At 38.5% G+C, this 17,363-nt stretch overlaps 1 protein-coding gene across 1 annotated transcript in view; it reads left to right on the top strand.

Moving 5' to 3' along the window:
* triqk (triple QxxK/R motif containing) overlaps positions 1 to 16,783 on the top strand; it is a 31,123-nt gene extending 14,340 nt beyond the window's left edge. The window contains exons 3-4 of the mRNA XM_057355352.1: positions 6,767 to 6,852; positions 14,028 to 16,783. Coding sequence (XP_057211335.1) covers positions 6,767 to 6,852; positions 14,028 to 14,135 — 194 coding nt within the window. The 3' untranslated portion in view covers positions 14,136 to 16,783. The remainder of the gene's footprint in view (positions 1 to 6,766; positions 6,853 to 14,027) is intronic.
* Positions 16,784 to 17,363: the final 580 nt, after the last annotated feature.

The raw sequence follows: 17,363 nt of genomic DNA, 5'->3' as shown, positions 1-17,363 counted from the left end.
CGTTGTTTTGTGCTAATGCAGAATGTTTGTCATTTTCTGGTGGTGGTACCTGAGTGAAACTGTTGGATTATCAGACCGTGTCCTAACCAAACGCGATGCGACACGTGATAAAAGGTCTTTTTTCCATGTTAATCAGAGGTTTTGTCCTAACCAGCCGAGACAGCCCTGCGCGACGAGCAACGGCCATTTCTAATTTCAAAACGGTTTCTATTTCTGCGACGTCGCGGCTGACAGCTCCGCCCACACAACATCTCATTCGATGTAAGTTCTGCACCTCATGAATATTAATCGTTCTCATTGGCTGTGTTTTGTGATTGATTGTCACTTCCCACCCCTTTTTCGCATTCGGTATGGACAAACAAATTGCTTATCGCAGGAATCTCTGTCAAACGATTCATCGTGATTAATCGCATTCAGAATAAAAGTTTGTGTTTATATAATATATGTCTGTGTACTGTAGGATTGGGTATTGTTTGAAAAAATATACATGCCTTTATTTAAAAAATATATAAATAGTAAATGTTTATATTTAATTTCGATTAATGGTAAATATAAACAAATACATCAAAATATTTCCTAAATATATAGACATATATGTGTATGTTTTTGGGTTTATAAATACAAAATTAATATGCATAGTATATATTATGTAAACACAAACTTTTATTCTGAACGTGATTAATCGCAACTAATCGGTTGACAGCCCTACTTTTACTTTTTGGGGAAAAATAAAAATCACGAAATATGGAGATACGAGGTTTCAAAAATTGTGTGAATGAATCTGCCTAATGCAGAAATGTAAATAAATTCCTTTACTTTGTGTTTCTGTTTTTTTGCTGTTGACAGGCTAAGAATTCAGTAGGCTATTCAGTATAACAAATATTCCGTTCATTTGTTTTGACAGTGCACAGCAAAATCCAGAGTGTTAAAAAAATGTCAAAGTAACACTCATAGTGTATATATAATCCACACTATCCAAGTGTGGATTATATATACACTGTGAGAGTTAATTTGACCTTTTTTAACACTGGCGATTTTGCTGTGGGGTTTATCAGACCTTTTTGACAGCTTTTTATAGTTTTTTTAATTAATTGCATTTTTCATGCCATATTAATTCACATTGATTTGATGCCAACATGTTGTCTTTCACTGATGAAGACACCTGAATTAATTGTTTGGCACCCGCTCACTTAACAAATTGGCATAACCTCTGAATAGAAATGTGATAGATGTATCATCTCAGACTGTGTGAAATAGGCTTTGTTTCATTTTAAAATTATTTCTGCCAAAAATTTGGACCTGTGAAAAGCTCCTTGCTTTTTTAATTTTTGTTTTTCAGTTTTGGTCTACTTATATTTTTAAAGATTGGCACTTAATTCATTGAAACCTTCCCTGCAATCACTACAATGCAAATAACTGCAAGAAGCTTTTTGCCCTCTCGAAAAACCCTGTTTTCTCCTGCAATGAAACGCAATTTGTGAATTAGCTACATGACGGCAGAAAGGATCCAGGCTGAGGAATCTGTTTGCGCATGAGGAATCACGGCTTTTGAAGTGAAATCAGCTGTGCCCGCTTTGAAAGGCGCCCCTGACCCCATGGGTTGAATCCTGTCACTTTCTTGTCAACATCTGACAGCACAGTTTGCGTGGAGGGGTCATACCGCTCAAGTCCACAGGAGACAGCGACACATTGTATTAGAGAGTCTCAGCTCCGCTCTTGGTAAATAAGTCGGGGGGGTTGCACACTGTGACGATTCAGTTGAATGGTGATTAATGATCGAATGTGCATTCAAAGCCCCGCTCTGTATTGCCTGCCAATTTGAACCCAGCCATGGTGAGACAGCGAAGCCAAGAAGGCCGGCGAGTCGTCCGCGGCGTGCGCTCACGCAGAGAGAAACGCCTCATCGAACTCGATGGCGCGTGATGCGCCGTGCTGGCAGGGCCGCAAAGTCTCGCTATATAAACAATTTATTTCCAACTCTGACATGATTACAATTAACTATTCATTTGGAACAGATGGCTGAGTCTGTTTGTTGTGAGTATTTACACCACAACAGGAAGTTTCAAGAAAAATAAGACGCGCACCTAATCTGTCCCAGTTGGCTTGGAACAAAATGGGTTTTGCTTTTCACACCGTGTAAAATCTCTGCAGGTGCAGGCGTATAATTCTGTAGACTTCGAGAAAGAGAGGGAGGAAGAGACTTTGATAATATGTTGTAGTTTTCTGTTCATCCATCAGTAAAAGGGTTCCCACGGTAATGGACAACTTACAAGACTGGAAATTACTCAAATGTTATGCCACGGCAACTTCTATTATGATTAAATATTTCACAGTTAGAAAAATGAATAGAAAAAACAAATAAGCATCTAGATGTTTGAGTAAAACATGCAAATAGGGATGGGCCATATAAAGTGTCCAAAAGTGATGTTCAGGGGGTATATATATGTACAATATTTGGTTTAAATGCCCCCTTAGGTTCCAGTTAACCATCAAAATATGAGGTAAACTAAACAAAATTTTGGGTGTTCATTGGGCAAAATTGTTTAAGCAAACTACAAAGTACAGCATATCAGAGATGATGTGTTTTATACAAATATACAAATAATGCATAGAAAAAAAGCTTGCAGGATATAAAGGAAACATTGACAGCAAATTCATCTTTTAATATTTGCTGATCCCCTTGTATATACTGTAAAAACATATTTTTGAAAACTGTAGATTACAGAAAAAGACTGCAAATTCTCAAGAAAAGCATGTATTTTAACGTCACAAAAACTGTTATTTAATGGTATTTTACTAGATGTCATGGTTCTGCCCCATCTTGTCTTGCTTTTCTTGATCTTGTGGCAGAGCCATGGCAGAACCTCTCGTTTAATGTGGAGAGAAGCATTTTGGCCCACTTGGCCTTCCACATGCTCTCTCCAGGTCAGGTCATTGTTCCTGCCCTCTTGTTTCCTCGTTAGTGCTCGTTATTAGTTCATGCCCCGCACCTGTCCCCTCTTGATTTGGTCCCTTATTTAATGCCCCTTTGTTCTCTGTCCTGCGCTGGTTGATTGTGTGTGTCATTCGTCTGGTGAGTTCCTGTTACGTGTCTAGTCTAGTCTAGTCTAGTCTAGTCTAGCCTAGTCTAGTCTAGTTTAGTTCAGTTCATTGTAGTCCTCGTTATTGTTAGCTCCAGTGTAGTTAGTCTTAGTCCTGTCTTGTCATGTCGTGTTATCCCCTTGTTTTATTATGTTACCCCCATGTGGGTTTTTGTTTCATGTTTTGTAGTTATAATTAAAGTTTGTTTGTTAACCCCTTACCCACTGTCCGCACTTGGGTCCTCTGTCCGTGTCTCACCTCCACGTTCATGACACTAGAGCCCTAGCTGCCGGAAAATTTCATTTATTTTTACAGGATTTTTTATTTTTGAAATACAGCAAAAACGTAAAATTAGACAAAAAGACTGCAAATTTACAAGAGAAAAATCTCAGTATTTGTTTTACGGTATTTTAATTGGAGCACCAGCTGTCAGAAATTATTTTCTACAGTACAGTATTATTTTTTACAGTATTTTCTCTACAATGTAGTAATACTTTGTTGCCCTTGTGCTTAGCTATATATGTCTTTAAAAACTTTGCACTTGTTGTGTGTATTTTATTGCTATGAATTCAAATTTCTAATACTTTTTTTAATAATATATTTGAATAAAAAAGATGCCAATTGTCCAAAGTTAGACATCATCTTTGGTCAGAACTGTCCCTAAAAATCGTTTAGTTAGTTATTCATTTGGATGATTTTTGATGTATATTATTCATGTATTTTTTCCCCAATCAACTGATCTCAATCATTTGTCAACCTGTTGTTGTTACAGAGTAGATTGAAAATGTTTAATTCACAAAAAACACAATATAAATTTCAAGCAATACTTCGCATTATTCCAGTGTGTATTATTTAAAAGGATCTACTGACAGAAATGCAATATAGTATACATAACTATGTCTGTATGGTGTATAAAGACCTAACATAATGAAGCGTTATGTTTTTATTATCTTAGAATGAGCTGTTTATTTACACCTCGGGTCCGCTTACATAGAAATTAACCATGTTGTTTCTACAGTAGCCCTAAACGGACAAACTTCTCTACAGAGTGTGTTTTGTAAATACGTTATCTCCTTCGGCAAAGAAGTGAAAATGTAAGTGAACAGTTTTCTCCACATTGCTCCTTTAAATGAATAAAAAAAATCACAGTGTTACTTGTGTAACAGTCAAACATTAACTCAACACAGAATAGCAGGACATTTTCCTCTGATAATGGCCTCTTGCAGACCCAATTCGCTCCCACAGAAGGTGCACCATAAGGCCAGGGAGACCTGTGTGTCCCCAGGGAAGGGTCAGTGTCTAGCTCAGGCATTTGAGAGTCTCCTGCCCTGCCGGTAAAGATGGATAAGGACACTCTATCTTTCCCCCACTCCATGTAAATAAGTCTTAATGAGGCAAGAGTTGCACTTGAAACGGTCCATGTGTGTCAACAGCCCTCACAGAGACCTTAAGTCTGACCCAGATCTGCTGTAGCCATTGAGCGCATCCCCCGCTATTGCCCACCAAGCTGTTGCCTTTTTACTTTCTCCCGTTTCTTCCTTTGTCTATTTGTTTGTGATTAGTGACTCTACACCCCTCACACACACCTTGCAAAAGTCCAGGTGGCTGCTTTACCTGGTAGGTTTAGTGCAGTGAGAATAGAGCGCTGATAACTGCCGCTCAGGTGCACTGATGCGGTCACAGTTTTGTATTTGTGTTGACAATGGCTAATGGCTGTGTTTGGGATGAAACACTAATGTTTTGCTTGCTGCGTGCTGTGTATTCTGCAATGTAGAGTATACTGTCTAGTATACATAAAAGTATATTGCAGTGTTTCCCCTACCATCACCTTAGGGGGGGCACCCCGCCCCCCCAACGGCACCTCCCGCCCCCCTTGAAGGTCAAGTTAATTAAATTGTTTACGTAGCGTTAGATCACAAGAGAAGTCACTTAAGATTACCTTTCGTATATAACAGGTTTATACCTTGTTCTCATACTAAACAAACTAAATAGCATTATGTTATTTATCTTATTTACATGGCGGCATGTCATTTCTGTTTCTACGTGGTCGCGCCTTTACAATTCTCCTCTGATCTCTGTATCGACATTTATGTTGATTATATTTTGCCGCTATCCTCTAATATCTTTATTTAGCACCAAACGCGCTTCATTTGAACCCTTTCCGCTCTGTGAGCGCTGCTTCTCCCGCCAAAGACGTGTCGCATATAAAGACCTGCAGACACCAAGAGCAGGTAAATAAATGAACACGTTCTCTGTAACGCTTAAGTAAACGAAAATGCAGCGTTAATAAAGTATTTTTAGATGTCAGTCAGTTTAGGTTTGTGACAGATTATAAGACATTTCGTCTTGTATCTACATATAGCATTTATGATATTAATAGCATAAATAATCATCATGTTAAGAGCATTTCATTGTGAATCATGTTTTAATTGGAAAGAATATTTAGAATCAGTTCTAGTATGAATGGCATGGAAAGGCTGTTAGTAACTTCGCAAGTACTCCTGCTCATGATATATTTATTTCAGTTGTTACAGTTTGTTGTCAGTAGTTTTTTTAAATATTAAAATAGACCACTAGGACTTCGCTTCAGCACCAGAGCCTACAACACATTTTCTCAGTTACCAGACCTTCTATATGTTTCATACAGACTGTGGCTATCAGAATATAAAGTAAATGGCCTGATAAAACATTAGATTGATTGATTTAACATTATTTATTAAAAAAAGTATTGTCCGGATCTCCGCCGCAAAAAAATAGAGATCGCAGTCCCCCCCAAGCCGTAAACCTAGGGGAAACACTGTATTGTTTTATAATAAATGTGGCATTAAGGCTTAAAGGGACTGCTAACAAAACACAGCATCTGGAAGTTAAAAATGTACACCCTCATGTCGTTCCAAACCTGTATGACTTTTTTCTTCTGCAGAACACAAAAGAAGATATTTTGAAGAATGTTGGTAAGCAAACAACATCGGCCTCCATTGACTTATTCATTGACGTATGGACATTTCTATCGTATGAAACCACAGCAACATTTCTCAGAATATATTATTTTGTGTTACACTGAAAAATGAGTCATGTGCAGGTTTTAAACATGAGGGTGAATAAATAACGACAGAATTTTTATTTTAGGTTGAACTATCCTTTTTCTCAATTTCGAAATGAAATGAAATGTCATGTCTTGTGCATTGCATTGTGGGATACAGTTTCTGTGCAGTGTGCGCTGTTATATTTTTATATATATTTATATTTCTGCAAATATATTTGTATTTGCACACAATACATAGTGTTTATAATTGCATGGTAGGTAGTAAAGTATGTGATATGAGTGGGAGGACTGTAAATATTTGTGACTGTGTCTTTGTACATTTAAAATACACTCAGACTAACAGCATTGCATAAATTAATTTCTAATTTGTGTCGTTAAAAGTACTACCGAAGGTTAACAGCCTCACATTAAGTCCTGTTAACAAAGGTTAAAACAGGCAAATACATTGAGGCCAACTAAGAATGTTTAAACAAAATCCATTAGTTTAATGATTCCTAATAAAACATTGACGAAGACAATCGCAAATGCATTTCATTCTCTATATTTAAACATTAGTCAAGTATAAAATAAAATCAAAATGCAAATGTAACTCAAAGTGTCACATGGCAGAAATGACCCTCGTGCCTCTTTCTCTCTCAGGAAAACAGGATAACAAGAAAACCAAGCCAGCGCTGCGAGCCACTCGGCTGAAGGCAGAGGCGAAGAGAAGTGCCCCGGGAATCAGGGTGAGATGGCTGTCTTTCATTCTCATTATTTTCCCCAATCCCAACCGATCCCTCTCTCCCCCATCTGCCAAACCACACACGCACATTATTCATCACACCTCTCCAACCTGAGAGCAACTCAAGCAGTCTCCATATTGATGAGGCAGAGAAGTGCTGTTTGACTCTCAGAGGAACGGCTCTCCATCTCTGCTGCTTTCTCTCTGTTTTTCATAGCTGTCACTCCAGAATAATAATCAAGAATTTGAGTGATAAACAACTCCTTTATTCTTACTCTTTGTGTGATTTCCATTTATTAGTGTTGTTCGCATATGCTTATACTTAGTCTATGTAAGTGCTAAATATTAATCTTGGGCACATAACATTTCCTACAACGTTTGTGATGGTTTGTGTGTGGTGTGCTATTACTTCTTAAATGGTCTGACTTGAGTTCAATGAGGGATTTGAGCCATTTATAGGGACCAGAATATCATAGAGGCTTGGGGATGGTACTTGGGTCAGCAAGCGATCACTTAGCAACCAGCCATAACTGTTATTGATTGCAGCCCTAAAAGGAGCGATTTGGAGATTTTAGCATCATCTAGTGGTGAGGTTGCGAATTGCAACCAATGGCTCACTCCACCCCTCCCTTTCAAATCACTACGGTGGCTGACACAGAACCAAGATGTCCTCACAATTTCAGTTTTGGCTTCCAACAATTGTGAAAACAAAATAATCGAAGTAGGACGATTATTGTGCCGCATTACGTTTCGCAAGGATTTCTTCTTGTGTTGGAAATCCACAGCGCACCTCTGGACATTACACCGGTCCACTTTAATGTGATGTTAATTCTAAACTTCATGCGCTACAGTGATACAGTCACAAAGATGTAGATGACCTGCGTTTACTTCATGCTTCGCAAACAAAGGAAAACCAGACGCTTCTGATTACAAATTCTTCAAAGATGAGATGAGTCTGTTCACTGAGTGATGCCATTACTGCCTTCTCATCTATTTAAGAAAAACATGATTCGTTCTTGTGTACGAGTCAGTATCAGTTTCAAGGCAACCTGGACATTTTGAAAGAGGACATCAGCGAGAGCCAAACAATTTCTAGGAATCGGATCAGTGCCAGAGACTTGTTGGCAGTATGCTTTATCGTTTATCAGATGGATCCCAACGATATCATTCCTCTGTTTCATTAGCTATTTTTATAACTTTATAGTTATTGTTATCACCCATAATGTGAACGTCCTTTAACAGTACAGGCAAACAGCACCCCCTTTTTCTCCAAAAAAAGTAAATATATGGATCGTTTAAAAAGGTGCATTTCTTGCTATGTAAATGTACTTGTACAGATAATTAGTTACCAGTTAATGTCTTTTATTGCGCAATAATTTTCTCTAAAGTTCCCTTTATAGAAATAGTGGTAAAATTGCTAAAGATTCAGAGCGTGGCAGTGAGCGCGCATGTTGTCTTTTGGGGATTTTTTTGGCACAAGAACTTGTACAATATGATGTTTTATCACTTCTCTCCAAGTCCAAAACTCCATATTGGGTGCTGAACTCAATACACCAGCAGCAGTGCTAAGACGTGAGGTCACGGACCTGACAACTACCATCCAAAACAAATGAATAATTCATGTACTGCGATATTTTCACAGTGAAATAGACGGTGCAGAAACACTGGCACAGACGCACAGAGCTGAATACAAGTTTCTTAAAACTTTATACTTGTTTGTGTTGGGTTTAGTTTGGTATGAAGGAAGCCAATGTGAATGCTGAAGATTAGCTGGTCTTAACAGCTAAATCTTTATTGTTAGAAAGCCAAGCCATCATTACAATTCTAAGTCTCATTAGTCTTTTATCCAATTACGGAGGCTTACGTTTGAGGAAATGATTTTTTTTTTTCAAATGACTGACTTGTCTTGGGACATTCAGTGCCAGTTGTCTTTTCACAGGTATGTTTGAGCTCATGAGCTCATAGGTTAAAATATTTGTTTATTGCTGTAAGCTATGTCCGTTCTTTCTGTCAGCAATTTAGTTCATTGCGTACAGATGAAGATTCAGTCATCGACTTGGCTCAAGTTGTTCTGGTTTGTTTTGTGAGTCATGGTCTCTGAGCTGCACACTTGAGTTTCGCTCTTAGTTTCTCTGCGGTTTGTCTCTCCGGCTTCCTTTTGGGTCCGAGGAATCCACTCAGACCACTTGTTTTTCCACAGGTCATTTTCTCTCGCCTGGTATGCTTTGGCAGGTATGACCATCCTTCACTCAACCCACTTAAACAAACAACCCTCTCTTTTTACATAGTTTTGAGCCGCATTCTGGTCCCATCTGCGAGTTCTGTACGTGCACATGCTCCAGAGAGCAGGTCGAAGCTGAGATTTGGGCTGTCCCAGGGCCCGTGCGGCAGACCTTGGCAGGTTGGCAACCTGCGCAGTCTGCTGTCTTCCACGCGGCAGCCAGTTGGTTTGCCGGGATGCTGGGGAGGCTGCGGCCGGCTGACCACCTGCTGTGGGTACCGCTCGGCTCCCTGGTGCACGGCTGAGCGGATGGCATCACCTGGCACGAAGCAGAGATGCTGGAGGCCTCAGCTGCGTGTGCGGCTGGCCTGGAAAAACGATGCCAACTTTCTACCCCTGGAGCTGAATATTGAAAGCCACCGCTGCCAACTTGAACCGTTTCACTCTTCAGTGCATTCCATTGCATAATTATAAATAATGTACATTGAGTTTTAGCTACCGTTTCAAATAAGTACCATGGTATTACTGTGTTTTTTAGACATACTGGTTTGAGAAAATAACTTGCGTGATTCTGTGAGATTATGCGTTCAAAATTAATGAAGAGATCTATTAAGCATCGGTTCACATGGATTCTCTCTCTAAATTTAAAATGATCGTGAATCTGATATTAAATGAACTATCAAGTCAGTCAATCTAAACTATGTTAAATAGTTTCTTCCAGAAAAAGCATAATTCTCTCTTGATTTCCAATATATAAACAGCTTGCTGCATGAATATATAATTATTTAGTACCATATACTAAAGTACTATGGTATTACCAGCTGATACCATCGCTGTACCAAAGTACAGTCTGACACAGGACATTTTAACTGTATTTGACATATACAGCCGTGGGAAAAAATAAGAGACTTAAATTAGAATTAGAATGAATTATTCAGCTTTGATAGATGTATTGTGGTCGTTCCAGTCCAGTGTCTGTTGAATTTCAACAAAATCAAACCTCAGGAGTGATATGAAGTCATCCAACAGCAATGTGAAAGACTGACAGCATGACAAGACACATGGAAACTGTGATAAAAATCAAGGTCATCACATAAAAAGTCATGTTTTAACTTTTCCTAAATAGACGTACAAATATTACTGCTGTATTGCTTGTAAGTGAATAGGAACTTGTTTTCTTTGCAGTATTTGAGGTCTGAAAAAAGGTTTCTCCAGTTTTCATTTTCTGCAAATAAATGCAAATAGAAACAATATTTTTATTTCGAGAAATATTGTTAGTATTGTAGTTTTTTTCCGCAGCTGTATTTTTGCCGAACTAAATAAATCTTACATGTATGCGTGTGTCTGCAAAACAAAGTCATTTCCTTTATGTAAACTGTGTTTACAGTAGAAGTCCCATTCACACGTTTGTGTTTTGCGACTGTTGACAGACTGCATACGAGTTAAACTCTCATTTTAATGCCTCACACACACCCTTCCTCTCCCACAAAGATACCACCATGGAAGTGTGAGGTGCTCCGGCACACCTGGATCTCACCGAGATAACTACACGTCCACTTAACACGAAAGAAAAATCCCTTTTCAGCTGTTTCTGTTGGACACTGACGTTGGCGCACCTGACCGCGTCTGCGAGGAGCCAACGTTATGAACTAAAATACCAGTGAATTCAGTGAAACCAAAAGACCGTGAGAATTTATACAGGGACGCTTGTGATGTGTGTATAAGAGACAGTGGCCGGTTGCCAGATGAATGGGAACTCTTTCCCGGCATGTCGCAGCTGCTGCTGAGAGCCGCATGAAGCTATTGGGAATATTCCAACATTTTCCATCGGAATGTGGGAGACTGAAGCGTTGGCCGTTGAATTATTAGCTTCCTCAAGACAACAAGGTCCCTTCTCTTCTCTTACATGCTTCTCTTACTTTTTACTCAGAGTATTAAGAAGACATTCTGGCAAATGATTGTTTTTTGTTTGAAGTACAAGTTTTGTATCTTTTTAAGGGTTACACTCACAGATGTCTGGTGATGCAACAAGGTCGAGAAAAAGTTTTATGCAAATGAGCAGCAGTGTGATGCAGCGACAATACGCCCTTTTCACATGACTTCACGTATCTTCCGGATGTTATGATACGTACGGATGTTATGATACACTGCTTTGCAAAAAGGCAGAAGTTAAGTGACGTCATTGTGAAAAGGGCCTATAGGGGAGAAGATAAACTAGGGGATTGCTTTAAATATATATCACTATTAAATTCACTATAGACTATTTGTCTCTGGTCCCACACACACAGCGATAAAATACAGTAGTTTATATACAATCTCCTTTGCCTTGACAATAATAAAGGGGACAGTTCACCTAAAAATGAAAAATGAAACACCGTCCTCATTTATTATTTTAATAATATATTTTATTCAAAACCTGTATATGACACTTTCAAAAGAATACAAAAGATATTTTGAGAAATGTCTCCGTGGTTTTGTGCCCGTACAACGGAAGTCAATGTTATTTGGTTACCAACATTCTTTAAAACATCACCCTCTGTGCTGTGCAGAAGAAACAAAGTCATACAGTTTTGGAAAACGATGAAAGAATTTCATTTTGGGGCGAATCATCCCTTTAATTATTGACAGCCACGATTCTTCGTCAAATTAACAATATATTTGTATTTTTACTGGCAAAACATTCCATTTGGTTTCAGTTTTTCAAAAGGGCAGTCAGCAGTACAGCAAACAGGATGTTCGGCTCGTACCTGAAAATTCGCAAGCGCTTGCCAAAATACATGAAACATGACAAACGTCCCTGGGATGTAATGACACATGGCGGTTGAATAAAGAAAGCGAGCCTGTGGTAATATATGAAACTAAAGTGCATGAAATGTAAAAGTTTTCCAATTAAGAGAGGCTTAAGCTATTTGGTGTCTGGTTGGAACAAGATAAATGCAGCGGGCAGCGATGCTAATGAGGACATGCACACTGATGACTGCCGCCGTGGCTTGTACACAGATAGTCGTGGACGTTGTGGCGGCTTTTAATAGCCCTTTACAATTTATCTGGTAGAATTATTATCAGTCTCCTGTGTGGGTGTCTTATCTCAGTCTGGGTGGATTTGCATGCTGTGTTATTTGTGTATGTGTGTGTATGAACACAAGGTTGGGGGGTGTATTATAGAGTATTCTTTTCTCTTTCACTGTATTTCTGCGTGGTTCTCTGTCATTTCAGTCTTCTCGCTTTGAAGAAAACACTTTAAGACGACCAGATGAGAATACATGATGATGTGGATTAGCGATCAAACAACAACAGCGTCAATAAAGACCCTGAGCAAAATCATTTCTATTCATCACGTTGTTCGGCGTATTAAGGAGTTAAGGTTTTGTTTAAAAGATGTAAGCTCTGCTTTATTACAGATCCTGCCTGAATCATTCCCTTTTATATGAGTTTCTTAGCAAATATGAAAAAATAATACAGGGCTTTCAGGATTAGATTCTGACTGGTCAGTCAAGGCATCCAGAGAACTGATATTCCTCAGTAACCATCACACATTCAGGGATTCAGTGTTATCAGACCACTGATCTGAGCTGCTTTACCGGTGCTATGTACTGTAAATGTATCACATAATACAACAACAAATGCATTTTTTTATTCAAATCAATGCTTTGTGTCCCGTTGGCTATGTAATAAGTGGATTACGTACAGTACAGTCAGCTTGTTTTTGGAAAAAAAATTAGAGTGATAACAGCTGCAAAACTATAGACGGTTTCAGCAGGAAAAAATATAAACAAACGTTATGTGGCCCAAACCGGTAGACCTCCGCAAAGAATCAATAACTGTTGAGTGGTTTTAATTAAATTTAATACAATTAATGTACAATCAATTATTAATATAATTAATATTTATATAAAGTAAATAAAAAATAGACGGTTATATTATAACCAAACACAGACCGTGCAAGGTGCATGCGTCCAATTAAACCGTCTTTACTAGCAATTTTAATCTAATTGTAATTCATGATTTAAAAAGACAACTTCTACATGCAAAAAGTCTTGAAAGTATGCAAGTTTTGATTAGAAAGTTTGATAACGCATTATCGAGATGAGGAACAATTGCTTTGTTAAATACAAGAGTGCTGTTAATGAAACCGAGGTTGATGAGAATTTGTAATTTAGCACAAAAGGTAATAAATGACTGTTTTAATTCTAATTCATGCTTGAACGCCGATCCTTCAGCCATCATCAATTCAGCTCGACCATTAAGCTCCAAACAACTCTTAATTAGAACAAAGACATTTCTGGGAGATTAACTTTCTCTGAGTCGGCTGTGTCTGCCAAACCCTGCCAGCGGAAATATAAAGACCCCAATATATACAGATACTAAATGCTGAATATTCCTGGTGTGCATTACACATCCATGTTGGAATGCGAATTAGTCTTGTTTGAAGTAAGAAGGAGAATAAAGTGGTTTGAACATGTGTATATATGGTAATCTTTTTTGTGACGTCGGTCGTTTACATTAGTTCTTACTTAAAGGTCCGGTGTGTTTTTTGGAGGATCTATTGACTGAAATGCAATATAATGTACATGTCTTCAGAGGTGTATAAAGACATAACATAACGAACTGTTAAGTTTTTATTACCTTAGAATGAGCTATTTCTATCTACATACACCGCAAGTCCCCTTACATTCATCATGTTGTTTCTACAGTAGCCCTAAACGGACAAACTGCTCTACAGAGCGCGTTTCGTAAATACGTTATCTCCTTCGGCAAAGAAGCGAAAACATGACGACATCTTAGTTCTGTGTCAGCCACCGTAGTGCTTCTAAAGGGCAGGCGAGGAGTGGAGTGAGCCGATGGTTGCAATTCACAACCTCACTGCTAGATGTCACTAAAATCTCCACATTGCTCCTTTTATTACACGTATTCAGAAATATCATAAAATGTAACCATTCTTTTTTCTTTCATTTCAGGACACCTTATTGATCATTGTGACTGTTCTGATCTTCCTGCTAGTTATCTATGCATTATTCTACCTCAACCTGAGCACCGAGCTAAACCTTGACTTAGACATGGACTGAAGGATTTTTTTCCTCAGAGGATTCTGGAAGGATTCTGCCTGTATTCATGGCATACCAGCAGATTCATAGTATTACACATTTCATATCTCCTCTCGACTCTCTCTGTACCTGCGGAAGACAAGAAGATGAATCTTTAAGGCCATCGCACTGTTGAAAAAAAACTGTTTATTAATGCAATTATCCTTGAAAACTTTCAAGATTATTAATAAAGCTCAGCATGCCCCGCAGCTCTGAAGAACTATTTATTTTTCCACTTTGAATTTCTTTAAACATTTTCTTCTCATACTGTAGGACAGATGGATTAAAGGTCTCCTCAGACGAGCACTTTCAACAAGTTGGTATGATTTATTTTGGTCTTCATGAAATGTCTGGAACATATTTTGCTTAAAAACACTAAATGGCTGTGTAAACAAAACCCTTCTTGCCTCGTCAAAAACAGCTCTATGCTCACAGCAACCCGTTTTGGTGCATGTCTCTTTAAATGATAATGAGTTACAGCGAACCCCACCCCCCTTTCGTCCAGCTTGTCAACATAACACACGTGTAGTACTGCCACGGCAATGATTTAGTTAAATGATATTTCCTGAATTCCTCTGTGGTTAGTTTCATCTTAAACGTCTCAAATCATTCGTCCGGAGACAAAAAAATCAGTCACCGCAAACAGCGCTGAAGTTGTGCGTGTATGCTTACCTAAAATCCACGGAATCCACTGCAGATCTCAGCGGAATCACATGGATTTTAGCGCTTGTCATTGACAAGTTATAACGTTACACACACAACATGAGAGCTAGTTTGCTGTGACAGATTTTTCAGCCTAAGCACGAATGATTTGAGACGTTTAAAACTAAGCTAACTGCAGTGTTCGCCCCTGTTCATTAGCAAAACAAACAGCTTGCCGCAGCTAAACATATTAACGCACATAAAGTATTAACATACATACAGCTAAACTCCAAGTGTCCATCTGCACTTATATACAGTAAGTTTAACACTGGCTTTGAATGTTCTATTTAGCCCATGAATGACTTAGCTCCCTTCACTATCATATGCTAACGTTATCCTCCTATATATACGGTACATTTACGTCAATTCAGACTGTTGATAAATATTACTTACATCGGCAGTTTTGTCTCGTTCAGTTGGTCTCGATCCCTCTTGAGAAACAACTTTGAAGCTAATCCTGCTTGTACTGTCCCAGGTTGATAAAGAACTCCGGTTTGAAGTGATTCGCGCAAACAAGCAGGTTTTTACTTATGGTTTCTGAGGGATTTCCACTAAAAAAAAAATAAATCCACTCCTGTCTCTTCCTAGGTTTGGACTCTGTGCAACGACTACATTGCATGTTGTCCACGAACTTTAGCCATGGCGTCACGTACACCGCTGTCGCTTGTGAAAACAACAATGGCGGAGCGCGGTGGGTGGAACTGTGTAGATTAAGGAGCGGTAACATTATCATAAAATCCGCTTTGGACGTCACAATCGGAGCGAAATCTGAACGGCTCGATTTCTCACATGCTTGCAGGGAAAGGCAAACCAAAACAAACTTACTGGGTTCTTATTTTTCACGTTTTCGGTGTTGCTAGATGCACCGGGGACCCGATTATAGCACTTAAAAAGTGGGGTTTTCATCTGATGTCTCCTTTAATGTCAATCAAATTTGCCTGTTCAATATTTATAACGGTGTTTTCCCCTTGCTGTTTGGGAAAAGTATGTAAATATTTCAGTGTTTTCTCCCCCCTAAAATTAGACTGACAATGAGGTATGTAACATTCTGTAGCGTGAACATCTCTGTGTGTGTGTTGTTACCCAATCTGTCATCGCAAAGCTCTTTAGCACATCAAACATCATAAACTTTGGTTATTGAAAGACAAAAGAGCTAGTATGAATGACAGAACATTACCACAAAGACATTGAATTGCTCTTTCTTCTCATTTGTGCCTGGGTCAGACATACAGTAACAGAACGTATTATCAATCCCTGTGAGATAATGTTACTGTTGGGTAGTGTGTATCTTTTAAAGTATTACGAGAAGAAAGCATAGCCCTGCCTTGTTCTTTGACAGTGTTTCTCTTACACACTGGTGTGCTTCTGCAGAGAGCGGGCTGGAAAATAAAGATGATTCATTTACGTTCTCTTAGTATAGCGCGTTGGATCTCGAACAAACACGCAGTGACGACTTATTTCATTCCAGATCGTGAGAGTTGTTTTTATCTGTCTCTGCATGAGGTATATGTCTCTAACTCAGGACAACTGCTTCGCTGCACAGCCCTTATTTTCCTGGGACATCTCACTGTTATCATTAATTCAGGATAGATACCCTATTGAACAAAACATTTTTGTAGTCTGTCTTTGATTTAAACTCAAACGCTTTCCAAGTCCTTTCATAGCGAGACTGATTCAACCAAAACAAAGAGTCTCATGTTCCTCGTTGACTGTTATGCTTGTTTCTCTTCTATTCTTTCTTTCATACTTGAGATAAAATAATAAACGTTGTCAAAATGTGTTAACACTGATAAAAGGCTTATTGTGTTAATTTTCAAATGAATTGTAAAACAGTGTTGAACTTGTAAATGATATCTGTTTCTGTGCCTTGTGGTGTTCAACATGGTAATGTCGAGCGCACAATGCAAAATTTAAACTTGATAGTTTCTAGCCTGCACTTAAAGGGATAGTTCGCCCAAGTATGAATATTCTATTATCATTTACTCACCCTTTTGTGATTTCAAACCTGTATGACTTTCTTTCCTCTGCAGGACACAAAAGAAGACATTTTGAAGAATGTTGTGAAACTTAACAGTGACGTCGCTGTTCGGTTACCAACTTTCTTCAAAATCTCTTCATAGAACACAAAATAGTTATGTATTTAAATTTTGATGTGCTCATTTATGAAGAATATGGATCGTTACGGATGTGAAAATTCTGTTATGGATGTGAGAATTCACTTACCTAACTATGGAAAACTATGCTTTAAAAACACAAAAATGCTTTAAAAATATGGTTATTTAATCCACCTAATATTGACATCTGACCTACGGTAAAAAACGTTTTACTTTTTTTTTCAGGTTGACATTTCTATGGAATTGCCCAAAAGTGCAGGTCTAAGTATTCTTTCGCAAACTTCAATTTTGTACCTGCAGGTATGGCTTGACTTGTGAAGCGAGTCCCCTCGTCTCTCGTGCTAGCATCTGATTGTGCCTTGTTAACCTCCCATGCCCAGTTTTCGTGCACATG

Source organism: Triplophysa rosa, linkage group LG16 (genome assembly GCF_024868665.1).
Source record: "Triplophysa rosa linkage group LG16, Trosa_1v2, whole genome shotgun sequence".
Classification (NCBI taxonomy): domain Eukaryota; kingdom Metazoa; phylum Chordata; class Actinopteri; order Cypriniformes; family Nemacheilidae; genus Triplophysa; species Triplophysa rosa.
This window is presented reverse-complemented; position numbering and strand designations above follow the sequence as displayed.